The 13,378-nt window shown below is 42.5% G+C and overlaps 1 protein-coding gene across 2 annotated transcripts in view; it reads left to right on the forward strand.

The window, feature by feature from the left end:
- ccdc93 (coiled-coil domain containing 93) overlaps positions 1-13,378 on the forward strand; it is a 35,379-nt gene that overhangs the window by 16,711 nt on the left and 5,290 nt on the right. For both annotated transcript variants that reach the window (XM_044215708.1, XM_044215709.1), the window contains exons 15-22: positions 3,134-3,215; positions 3,364-3,438; positions 7,252-7,323; positions 11,813-11,921; positions 12,051-12,133; positions 12,366-12,403; positions 12,576-12,660; positions 12,945-13,058. In XM_044215708.1, coding sequence (XP_044071643.1) covers positions 3,134-3,215; positions 3,364-3,438; positions 7,252-7,323; positions 11,813-11,921; positions 12,051-12,133; positions 12,366-12,403; positions 12,576-12,660; positions 12,945-13,058 — 658 coding nt within the window. The remainder of the gene's footprint in view (positions 1-3,133; positions 3,216-3,363; positions 3,439-7,251; positions 7,324-11,812; positions 11,922-12,050; positions 12,134-12,365; positions 12,404-12,575; positions 12,661-12,944; positions 13,059-13,378) is intronic.

Genomic DNA, 13,378 nt, shown 5'->3' on the forward strand with positions numbered 1-13,378 from the left:
TCGCGATGTTTGCTTTAATTTGGGGGTTATACCATGGAGCTAACCTTCTTTGTTTTGTTATCTTCCTTTTTAGAGGGACGGTAGAATCAAGTGTCGTTCGCAGTGAGCCTGCAGCACTATCAACTAGATGGTCAATTTGGGAGGGGCTGAAATTTGCATAGGAGTCTTCTGAACTCCTATGCAAATCGCATTGAATTAAATGCAGATGGAATTGCTTCCTTAAATTTTGCTAAAGCAATATCAGATAGACATCTAGAGTAAGAGTTTTTGCCTAATGGCGTGTAGTCCAGTAATAGGAGTTCAAAAATTATCAAATTATGGCCTGATAATGAAGGATTCTGTGGAAAGACTATTAAATGTTCAATTTCAATGCCATATACCAGAACAAGGTCGAGGGTGTGGTTAAAACAGTGAGTGGCTTCATGTACACTCTGACAAAAGCCAGTCGAATCTAATAATGAGATAAATGCAGTACTAAGGCTATCATTTTCAACATCCACATGAATATTGAAATCACCTACAATAATTACTTTATCTGTTTTAAGGACTAAACTTGATAAAAACTCTGAGAATTCAGATAAAAATTCAGAATAAGGACCATATAAATACAATGCATACAAATAGAATTTGCTGTTGTGTTTTCCAGGTTGGGTGTGAAAAACTAAGAACAAGGCTTTCGAATGAGTTATAGTTTAGTTTAGGTTTAGGGTTGATCAATAAGCTTGAGTCATGAAGACATGAGAACATGGCAACTCCCCCTCCTCGGCCAGTGCCTCGAGGAATGAGGAATGAGTATTAATATGACTGGGTGGAGTGGATTCATTTAGGCTAACATATTCTTCATGACCCAGCCAGGTTTCAGTAAGACAAGTCAATATGATACTCTGATATAAAATTGTTCACTAGTACAGCTTTAGATGACAGAGATCTGATCCACATTTAATTCTCCTATTTTGTTGTGCTCCTCTTACGTTAACTTTTGGTTTTATTAATTTAAGTAGTCGGGGGGGTAACTGCTCTGGAAGCGCAGAGAAGCGTGTAGGACTGTAACTCTGCCTCCTGGTCTCAACTCTGAGTTGTCATGATTTAGGTCCACTAATAAAATCAGTCAGATTTCTACATATGAGAGCTGCTCCATCCAAAGTGGGATGAATGCCGTCTCTCCTAATCAGACCAGGTCTTCCCCAAAAAGTCCACCAATTATCTACAAACCCCACATCATTTGCTGGACACCACCTCGACAGCCAGCGGCGGAATGAAGACATGCGGGTAAACGTGTCATCACTGGTCAGATTTGGCAGGGGCCCAGAGAAAACTACGGAGTCCGACATTGACTTTGCATATGTATACACTGACTTAACATTAAATTTAGTGACCTCCGATTGGCATTATCGGGAGTCGTTACCGCCGACATGAATAACAATTTTACCGTATTTACGTTTATCCTCAGCCAGCATTTTTAAATAGGATTCAACGTCGCCCGCTCTGGCCCCAGGAATACATTTGACTATGGTAATTGTGCTTTAGGCATTTTGAGAAAGAAGAACGACCCAGTATCAGGGGTCAAAAACCTATTAATTTATTAAGGACAAGTTGTTTAATTTTATTGAGGACATAAGGACTCTCGTCAAAGCCCACAGTTCTTTGTGAATGTTGCAATTAAGCTAGAAAATGTTTAAATAATGCAATACACATAAAAAACAGTATAAATAGAAGCTTTTTAATGTTGAGCACTAATCGATTACAATCAACAACTTGATAGAAATCTGTAGTTCTTATAACTAAATGGTGGTGCCTGGTACAGTATCTTTTCATCTCTCCTGCAATTCTGTTTCAGCAGTTTATAACTAAGACTTGACCTCTTGTGGCAACCTGGAATGAATTGCAGCTACACTGGTAGAGCCGTAAGCCCTTTTCAGACATGGAATACGGTACATACGCTTCATCTGTCTGTTAAAGTGATGGCTTTTTGTCATTCAGACATGACAGCACATTTACGGAAAGATTCAATGCTTGAGGGAGCAGAGAGAGAGAGAGACAGAGCGGTGAGTTCAAAATGTTTTGATAGAAAGGGAGAAGACTGTTTTGTCCTTTCTCAGGCGGCATCAATGAGGAATTAAAACTTATTTTGCCACCAAAAGCCTTAATTAATGCCATCATGAGCGCGAGAGACACTCAACCCCGCTTCTCACACTAATCCACTAATTTTCACATCAGTTTCATCATTTAATGTTATTAGAGAGTGAATTCTGCTGCCTGTTTTATAAAATATGACGTGCACAAGCACTGAATAACAGGACATTTAGTTGGGACCCAGCATTTTGCTGGATCTTCATTTATTCAACGTGGCATGAATGAAGATTGAAAATATAGAGGGCGTGCTGTGGTTGTAAGAGGGTTTTTTTTTTAATTTTTTTTTACCTCTTCTGCTCAAGTTGCACGCACGGGGAAAAATTGTTTTTATAGACTGATCTGATCTGACAAGAATCTCCTCAAGAATTTAAGATTGTCTCTTTCACTGTATCCTAGTTTATTAAACTGATTTTGTGCTTAAAAGATGATAATTGAGATCTATATTTATTACAGTGATCTTAGAAGGCATTACAAGATGCACATTTCATCTCTCGCTCTCTGCATTTTTAACCTTGTGCTGCTATGGTGTTTACGTTAATATGACTCCATTCGATTCAGACTTGTGCCTGTTGAAGTGTTAGGGAAATGTTGCTAGGTCCAACCAAGTGAGATTGACTTGTACGTAAAATTGACTCAGGTGCTTATCCATACATGAGACCAACATGTTAATTTGCCTTCAGATTAACTTAAAGGGTGCATGTCTGAAAGGGGCTATAGACTGAAAAAGCATGAATCTCACCCATGCTATATGTTTCTGAAGGGATATTTTGAAGGGTGGAGTTGGATATATGCACCATCTTGTCAAATGTTTGAAATCAGAAAATCTAGATTTATGTAAAGATCTGGGATGAGGCCAAGAGTTCTGCCCTCTGAGACGTTCACCGTCTTGCTCATGGACACTTAAGCAGTATTGAGCATACACATATAAGCTGTTACATGAATAAAACCTGTGATCTTCGATTGATGATACAGTCTAAGAATAATTTGTTCTGTTGAACAGCTTGCTGGAGAAGCTGAGGGCTCTGGTGACAATGAATGAGAACCTGAAGCAGCAGGAACAGGAGTTCCGCACACACTGCAGAGTGAGTTCATCAACACACACACACACATATGTATGAGATTCTACATCCTGTTAATGCTGCTTGATGTTTGTTCAGAAAACGAGCTGAAAGTGAGTTCCTGCTTGTCAGTAAACTGGTACCAAATTTCTCGTGTGGATGTTGTGTCCAGGAAGAGATGGCTCGTCTGCAGCAGAACATTGAGGAGTTGAAGACAGCATCAGGACAGGATACAGAGGAAGAGATGGTACGTGTCCAGTTAGAATTATATTTTCTCTCTCTCTCTCTCTCTCTCTCTCTCTCTCTCTCTCTCTCTCTCTCTCTCTATATATATATAGATAGATAGGTAGGTAGGTAGGTAGGTAGGTAGGTAGGTAGGTAGGTAGATAGAGATATATAGAGATATATATATATATAGATAGATAGAGATATATATATATAGCTATAGATATAGATATATAGATATAGATATATAGATATAGATATAGATATATAGATATATATATAGATATAGATATAGATATATAGATATAGATATATATATATATATATATATATATATATATATATATATATATATATATATATATATATATATAGATATATAGATATATAGATATATATATATATATATATATATAAAAAACTTTGTCCTTCACCCTCCGCGGGTGGTCTCATCCTTCGAGCTCGGGTCCTCTACCAGAGGCCTGGGAGCTTGAGGGTTCTGCGCAGTATTTTTGCTGTTCCCAGTACTGTGCTCTTCTGGACTGAGATGTCTGGTGTTCTTCCAGGGATCTGCTGTAGCCACTCCTCCAGTTTGGGGGTCACTGCCCCGAGTGCTCCAATGACCACGGGCACCACTGTTGCCTTCACCTTCCAGGCCTTCTCCAGCTCTTCTCTGAGCCCTTGGTACTTCTCTAGTTTCTCATGTTCCTTTTTCCTGATGTTGCCATCGCTTGGTATCGCCACATCAACCACAACGGCTTTCCTCTGTTGTTTGTCAACCACCACGATGTCAGGCTGGTTCGCCATTACCATTCTGTCAGTCTGGATCTGGAAGTCCCACAGGATCTTGGCTCGGTCATTCTCTACCACCTTTGGAGGTGTTTCCCACTTTGACCTCGGGGTTTCCAGTCCATACTCAGTGCAGATGTTCCTGTACACTATGCCAGCTACTTGGTTATGGCGCTCCATGTATGCTTTTCCTGCCAGCATCTTACACCCTGCAGTTATGTGCTGGATTGTCTCAGGGGCCTCTTTGCACAGCCTACACCTTGGGTCTTGTCTGGTGCGGTAGATCTGGGCCTCTATTGCTCTGGTGCTCAGGGCCTGCTCCTGTGCAGCCATGATGAGTGCCTCTGTGCTGTCCTTCAATCCAGCCCGCTCTAGCCATTGGTAGGACTTCTTGATATCAGCCACTTCAGTTATGTTCCGGTGGTACATCCCATGTAGGGGTTTGTCCTCCCATGATGGTCCTTCCTCCAGCACGTCTTCCTCTGTTCTCCATTGCCTGAGACATTCCCTGAGCACGTCATCTGTTGGGGCCTTATCTTGGATGTACTTGTGGATCTTGGATGTTTCATCCTGGATAGTGGCTCTCACACTCACTAGTCCACGCGTAGCGTACAGTCTCAGGGTGCTGGATTTGGGATGGAACCCTCCATGCATGGTGAGGAGCTTTCGCGTCTTAACGTCTGTGGTCTGTATCTCCTCCTTTGGCCATCTTATTATTCCCGCAGGGTATCTGATCACTGGCAGGGCGTAGCTGTTTATTGCCTGGGCTTTGTTCTTGCCATTGAGCTGACTTCTTAGGACTTGCCTTACTCGTTGGAGGTATTTGGCCGTTTGCCTTCTTCCTTGTTGCCTCTTCGAGGTTGCCATTTGCCTGTGGTATTCCAAGGTACTTGTAACCATCCTCAATGTCTGCTATTGTTCCTTCTGGGAGTGAGACCCTTCTGTGTGGACTACCTTCCCTCTCTTTGTCACCATTCGACTGCACTTCTCAAGCCCGAATGACATCCCAATGTCAGAGCTGTAGATCCTGGTGGTGTGGATCAGTGAGTCGATGTCCCGCTCGCTCTTAGCGTATAGCTTGATGTCATCCATGTAGAGGAGGTGACTGATGGTGGCCCCGCTCCTGAGTCGGTATCCATAGCCAGTCTTGTTGATTATTTGGCTGAGGGGTTCAGACCTATGCAGAACAGCAGTGGGGACAGAGCATCTCCTTGGTATATGCCACATTTGATGGATACTTGTGCAAGTGGCTTACCATTGGCCTCAAGGGTGGTTTTCCACAGCCTCATCGAGTTCGCAATGAAGTCCCTTAGAGTCCTGTTGATGTTGTACATCTCTAAGCATTCAGTGATCCATGTGTGCGGCATTGAGTCATATGCTTTCTTGTAATCAATCCAGGCAGTGCACAGGTTGGTGTGTCGGGCTCTGCAGTCTTGGGTGACTGTTCTGTCAACCAGGAGTTGGTGTTTGGCTCCTCTGGTTCCTCTGCCAATGCCCTTCTGTGCTTTGCTCATGTATTGATCCATGTGTCCACTTATCTTAGCCGCGATGATGCCTGACATGAGCTTCCATGTTGTGGAGAGACAGGTTATTGGCCGATAGTTGGATGGGACTGTACCCTTTGCGGGATCCTTCAGGATCAGGATTGTGCGCCCTTCGGTAAGCCATTCAGGGTGCGTCCCATCTCTTAGCAGCTGGTTCATTTGTGCTGCTAGGCGCTCATGGAGTGCAGTGAGCTTCTTTAGCCAGTAGGTGTGGATCCTGTCAGGGCCCGGTGCTGTCCAGTTCTTCATACCTGAGACTCTTTCTTGGATGTCTGCCGCTGTGATGGTGACTGGATTCTGTTCGGGGAGGTTGCTGTGGTCCTTTCTCAGGGCGGCCAGCCACTGTGCATCGCTGTTGTGTGATGCCTCCCTTTCCCATATACTTTTCTAGTACTGTTCCGTTTCCAGCCGTGGTGGGTCTTCTCTGCTGTTATTACCCTGCCATTGAGCGTACACTTTCGCAGGTTGAGTTGCGAACAGCCGGTTTATTCTTCTGGCTTCATTATCTCTCGTGTATCTCTTTAGGCGGCTGGCTAAGGCTTGGAGCCTTTGTTTGGCAGTTTCGAGTGCTTCAGGTATGGGCATCTGGTTGTACTTCTTGGGTACTTGCTTTCTCATTGCACCTCTCTCAGCCTCTGTCAGTTGGCTCACTTCTCTCCGGGCCTCCTTGATTTTTGCCTCCAACCTTCGTTTCCATGGTGGGTATTGTCTCTCATGGCTCCCGTGGTTGCTCTTGTAGCCAAGCATCTCTAGGATCACTGCTGCTGAGGCGTATATCAGCTCATTGGTTTCAGTGATGGTTGTGGTAGGGATCGCTCTCAATGCTGCATTCACATCTTCTAGGAGACTTTCTGATGGTACTTCACTTAGCCGTTGTAGTTGGCGTCGGGGTTGCCTTGTATTCATCCTCGCCATGATCTTATCTTTCAGGTCAGTCGCTGCCTCGCTCAGCGTGATTTCTCTTGGGGCTTCGTGCCCAATCTCTGGTTGGGGAGCTGCTGGATGCTCCCCTCTGACCTGTAGTCCTGGCTCCCCCTTGCCGTAGCATTTGTGTTGTACCTCGTCAATCTCAAGTTGTGATAGCAGTTGCCGCTTGTGGATGTTGGAACACTGAGCTACTAGTTGCTTCACGTAAGCCTCGATTGTGGGTTTCAAGTAACCATTCATCCCACATCCTGTGCATGTAACCCCTCTGACTAGGGTTACTGGAGTAGTAGCATTCCAACAGAGCATCTCGCCCATTTCCGTCTTGTTATATATATATATATATATATATATATATATATATATATATATATATATATATATATATATATATATATATATATATATATATATATATATATATTCACACAGCTTATATTTTAGCATTTGTCCTATGCAGTATAAAACACTTCAGATTTGTAAAGATTGTGAGTAGCCTTCTCTCCCTCAAAATAAAACTTCTGCCTCACAGTTTGTTTTAACTGTACTCTTTTTTCCTCTTCTTTTTCTTTTCTCAGGAGAGGAACCAGCTGATAGACAAACAGTACAACACAGACAGAGAGAAACTACAGAAGATCCGTCTGCTCATGGTAACTACTTCACATAACACAAGATTAGATGGAACTGGAGTGATCTCTGTAGGCAATTAGGTCACAGCAGCAGATAACAGACTACAGATAAGAATGAGACAAATTGAGAGTACAGAATATACTACAACAAATAAACAGCCTATGCTGTAATGGTTTGTTTGCAGATGTGCAGATCAGCTTCACCGGTTATTTTCAATATCAGGTGTAAAGATTAATGTCATTCTATTTATGCCATTGTTTTTTTTGTTCACTACTTTATATCTGACAAAGAATTCAGTTTACAGCAGGATTGACACCTTGTCTGGGTGGGAAAGCCTATCAGACATGATTTGGACCATCAAGGGACATTATAACTGCCTGCTGAAACCAAAATAAGGACATTATTTTACTTATTTTCCACAAACACTAAGTACATTTAGTCAACTATTGTATTTTTACTTTTCTATTCAATTTTATTTATATAGTGCCAGTTCATAACAGAAGCCTCCCAAACCCAAACTGGGACCTGATTCCACAGGAGAGGAGCTTTATAACGGAAGGCTCTGGCTCCCATTCTACTTTTGGAGACTCTAGGTACCACAGGTAACCCTGCACTCTGGGAGCGCAGCGTTCTAGTCAGGTAATACAGTATTATGAGCTCTTTAAGATATAATGGTGCCTGACCATTAAGAGCTTTGTAGGTGAGGAGAAGGATTTTAAATTCTATTCTGGATTTTACAGGGAGCCAGTGCAGAGAAGCTATTATTGGAGAAATATGATCTCTTTTCCTAGTTCTTGTCAGTACACGTGCCGCAGCATTCTGGATCAACTGGAGAGTCTTAAGAGATTTATTTGGGCATAATAAGGAATTGTAATAGTCCCACCTAGAAGTAACAAATGCATGCACTAGTTTTTCTGCATCATTTTGAGACAGGATGTGCCTGATTTTTGCAATGGTGCGTAGGTGAAAGAAGGCAGTCGTTGAAGTTTGTTTCATGTGGGAGTTAAAGGATAAATCCTGATCAAAGATAACTCCGAGGTTCCTTACAGTGCTGCTGGAGGCCAGGGCAATGCCATCTAGAGCAACTATGTCTTTTAGATAATGTGCCTGTTATGAATTGGTGATATATAAATAAAATTGAATTGTCTCGGAGGTGTTTGGGGCCAAGTACAATAACTTCGATTTTGTCAGTTTAACATCAGAAAATTGCAGGTCATCCAGGTTTTTATGCCCTTAAGGCATGCTTGAAGTTTAGCTAACTGGTTAGTTACATCTGGCTTGATCGATAGATTGGAATTGGGTATCATCTTCATAACAATGGGCGCCTACCATTGAGTCTGGTTCTGCTCGAGGTTTCTGCCTCTTAAAAGGACGTTTTTCCTCGCTACACTCGCCAAGTGCTTGCTCATGGTGGGATTTGTTGGGTCGCTGTAAATAATATAAAAGTTAATAATAATAATAAGAGTATGTTCTAGACCGGCTCTATAGGAAAAGTGCAATGAGATTACTTCTGTTATGAATTTGCGCTATACAAATAAAATGTAATTGAATAAATATCAGCTGCAGTTACTTTGCAGATTAAAATTTTATAAACAAAATTTATGATCATCTTATAAAATATGGGGCATTGTCATAGATTAAACAACCCATCAGTATAAATGTAATCAATTCTAATATGAAAATGCTGCTTACAATTTTAATGCATCAATTATAATAAATTAATTAATCGGTAATGGGTGAATGTTTCCCCTCTAAAATCGGTACTGTCTCGAAAATCCCATATCGGTCGGGCTCTAGCTTTCTGCACTGGGATGCTATTATCTTCCGTCTCCCAGCTTCACCATTCCCAGCAGCTCATGTCAGCTAGAGCCTTTGGCACCGGGATGCCAGCGCCCCCCGCTGCCTACCTCCAGTAACCACAGCAGCCCGCTTTTGCAGGGGAACCTGACGCAAGGATGCCAGCACCCCCTGTCACCTACTTCCAGAGACATGTGGTGCCCCGTCTCACCCAGCCTCTTCCTGCTCTATTTCCGCCGACACTAAGCCAAATTCCTCCTCACCCCATGCTGCACCAAATGCCAATTTCTTTCCCTCCTAGGTCACCTCAAATTCGCCTACGTATCATTCTCCAAGGATGAGCCGTTATCTCTCACTTACTGTCATTCGCTCTCCATCTTTAGTGAATAAACTAACCATTCTATTTTCCTGGGCAGTCCAAGCCATGCTGAACTCCGTGTTTGGTTCAATCTTCTCGCCAAATGGAACGGGATCATCTTCTACGACGTACAACTGATTCACCCACACGACATCCATTTGTACACTGACCCTGCTCCTTCTGTCAAGGAGGTTTTTACAGGGGGGTTTCTACAGTGGAAGATGGTTCGCAGTAGAATGCCCCTGGAGCTCACAAGTGAACGCCACGTCGCTCCTCCACTCTCTTTGAAATCTACCCCATAATGGCTGCAAATATTCCGTGGGGCCATGAACAGTCCCTCAAGTCCATTCTCGTATATTTCGACAACCTCGCAGACGCAGACATAATCAACAAAGTTTGCTCCAACGCCCAATCTATCATACCGTTTGTCATATGCACACCTAACATGGCAGTCTGTTACACACCTATATATTCTCCGCGCAGCTCATGTTCCCAGTCATTTCAACGCTATCACTGACTCTTTCCTGTTTTCTCATTTCAGAAGTTCAGAAGCTCGGCCCCTCCGGGGGGATATCATCAACAGCATATCACCCTCAGCTGTCTCGTTATACTTGCCTTCGATCTCGCAACCATGTTGCTGTATCTATGCCCATTTCGTGATGGCTATTAAAACACAAACCATCAAAAGTTTACTCAAGCGGCTTTAGCTTCTGTAAACTCCTAACCGGCAGGCCGGGTCTGGCCTCCAGCCATCCTTCATTTCTCAGAGGACTTCTTCGTCAAGAGCCAGCTCAAGTCCTTGCCACCTTCCTTTTATCGCAGACTTGCTGTCATGTCTGCATCCACACCATCTGCTCTGGATACAGCATCCCCCGTGTTGCTCCACCTGTTGAAGCCATTGAAGCCAACCTCTACCTTTCGCTTCGACCCACGCCGTCACGCCTGCATTCCGGCTTGTCTAATTTCTCAGACAAAACCATGGTATTTACTTTAAGCGAAACAAAACTAATCAATCCAGTCAGCTTACACACGACTTTTACTTCAAAGTCCAATTACTGCTGAATCCTTTCGAGTTCCTTCCAAACTGCTTGCAATTCCAGAAATCCCAGCATAACCATGAGAGATTCTCTATTTATCTCTGAGTCTCGAAAAATGGCTACTCGATTCTGGTTCCACCAGCTCTTCCGCCACATTCTCTCCTTGTCCAGCATTTCTCCCATCCAGTACTCTGGACACAACTTCAGAATTATAGCTGCCACTACGGCTCCCACAATGGAATCCCCCGAGCACATAATGCAAATCATTGGCTGATGGTCCTCTCAAGCATATCACTGCTACATTTGTTCAGATCTCAAAGATCTCAGACCCGCTCAATCTTGTCTCAAGTAACTGGAGGCTTTTGGGGGTCTGTCGTGCCTGGGTGCTACAGCGGATTCCCCACTGAAGCTTCCCCACAACGCAGCAACAGACCGAAGAAGTACATGGGTGGGCCTTGCTAGTGAATCTACCATTCTTTATCAATGCTCACAATATGAAACAAAGTTTAAGTAAGCTAACCATGAACAGTCAACTAAAACCTGCTGTGATTAATGTTAGTTACTTGCGTAACACTGGCAGAGCCATATGACAATAGTGCAGGAAGACAATTTTCTTTCTCAGAGCATAATGCTCTCTAAGTAACTTGACACTGCCTGTTTATGGTTTGCAAGTGGCTATGGTATCAACATAACATTAGCCATGCATGCCAGCAAATAAAAGCAAATATAGCTATTCGCTACTGTTAGCCTCTTATCTGCTGCACTGTCCGCTGCTTTCTCGCTTTCAGATAGATAGGGAATTGCAGTGAAGTTGTTAACGCTTCTTTCACTGGTGACTTTGTATGTGAGGGCACATAGACGGAAATGTTAGAACACTTTCATGAAGTTGAAACCTTTGCCTTATAAATAATAGTCCTCCCTCCGACCCTGCTCACTCTACTTTCTCCGTTTTCATTGCAGTGTGCTCTTTAGCAGTCAGCTCCCCCTGCTGTCCATAAGGTGCCTCTGCGCCCCAGCCGTTTCAAACCCTCCCTCCAGCCTTTGGGCCACGCCTCCTCATTTACATACATAATCTTTTGTTTTTGTTAATAAATAATTAACAATTTTTTAACAATTTGGACTTTCAAATTTGTAATTATGACCAAAAATATCCTCCATAACTATTGTGTGACACATGAAATGTGAAAACAATGAAAACCAGTAGAACTCCAATTTATGATTCAGTTGCAAGGATGAGAGAATTCTATGAGCTTTGGGCATTTGAAATGCTCTCTTCTTTGAGCTGAATTACTCAGGACTTTTCTTTACTCTGTTCAGGCTCGGAGGAACCGTGAGATTGCCATCCTGCAGAGGAAAATTGATGAGGTGCCGAGCCGGGCCGAGCTGACCCAGTATCAGAAGAGATTCATTGAACTCTACAGCCAAGGTGGGTTCCTCCTCAATATCTGGTCTAACCAGGGTTTGTGCTCAGAAAACATTTTATGTGCCATTCTCAAACCATAAATGGATGACACTAAATGTCTCACACAAAGACATTAAATCTTGTGCCTTTCAGTTGCTGCAACACACAAAGAGACCAAGCAGTTCTTCACTCTGTATAACACATTAGACGACAAGAAGGTTTATCTGGAGAAGGAGGTAAGTAACCACAGCACTCAGTTGTTAGCAACACAGGAACTAATTGCCAATATAATGCCAGGGTCTGGTAGAATTTGGCTTTGAATTTAGATTTGTCTGTAATTTTAGCAACTCTGTCCAGTTGGAGTATTGATATAGTTGACACATTAAACAAATAAATGGTGAAAGCCACCAGCAGACAAATATATGTTCTTAATAATAATGAGAAAGAAATGTGCTTTAATTTCTGTAGGTGAATCTGCTGAATTCCATTCACGACAACTTCCAACAGTAAGTATAATACACTTGCCTGTTGTATGTTTGTAAAATAAAACACTGATATATTTTATGTGATAGTATAGTAGAGACTACAAGTTTGTTTTCCTGTCACCTGTATGGTCTGTCAGTGTGTCTCTTAGTTTTGTTCAGTGAATAAGCTCTAAACTGCTGTACTGTTGTCCAGGGCCATGTCGTCTTCAACAGCCAAGGAGCAGTTCCTCAGACAGATGGAGCAAATAGTGGAGGGAATCAAACAGAGTCGCATCAAGGTATAACTCTCTTAAAGGATAATTCTGCTTTGTACAACTTGGGTTTTATTTTCATAAAATTGGCTATTATTTCTATGGTTATGAAAGACACTGCACTCACCAAGTTAATTGTTGCGATCTGGGAACATGGCGACATTGCTGAAGAGAATGAAGCAAGAAACACAAGCAGTCAGACGATGAGACAGGTGTCGCAGCATAATAAAGCGAAATTATCCAGGGGCCAAGTCTTTCAACACAAGTTGCCATGTGTGTGACACCTGCTTCCTGCACGTCTGCTTTTCTAGATGGAGAAGAAGAAACAGGAGAACAAAATGAGGAGAGATCAGCTGAACGATGAGTACCTGGAGCTGCTCGACAAGCAGAGGCTTTACTTCAAAACTGTTAAGGACTTTAAAGAGGTGAGAAAAACAATGTATCAACTTGTGCTTTATTAGTTATGGATGAACTAAAGGTAATAGGTAAATGGACTGTACTTGTATAGCGCCTTTCTAGTCTTCTGACCACTCGGTACCCTCATTGATATAAATGGGGGACAAAGTATTGAAACACCTCAACACAGTAACGCAAACTACATCCTCCAAAATGATCATAAAGTTTAATCAACACCTCTCTGAAACAGTTTCAGCAAAAACATTATAACCTTATAACACTATAAGGTAGGATTTATTGCAGGACTGTTGTATTAGACTACATTAGTTTTAGCTAGATGTACCTAATA

The sequence above is a fragment of the Siniperca chuatsi genome, linkage group LG12 (assembly GCF_020085105.1).
Source record: "Siniperca chuatsi isolate FFG_IHB_CAS linkage group LG12, ASM2008510v1, whole genome shotgun sequence".
In the NCBI taxonomy this organism is placed as follows: domain Eukaryota; kingdom Metazoa; phylum Chordata; class Actinopteri; order Centrarchiformes; family Sinipercidae; genus Siniperca; species Siniperca chuatsi.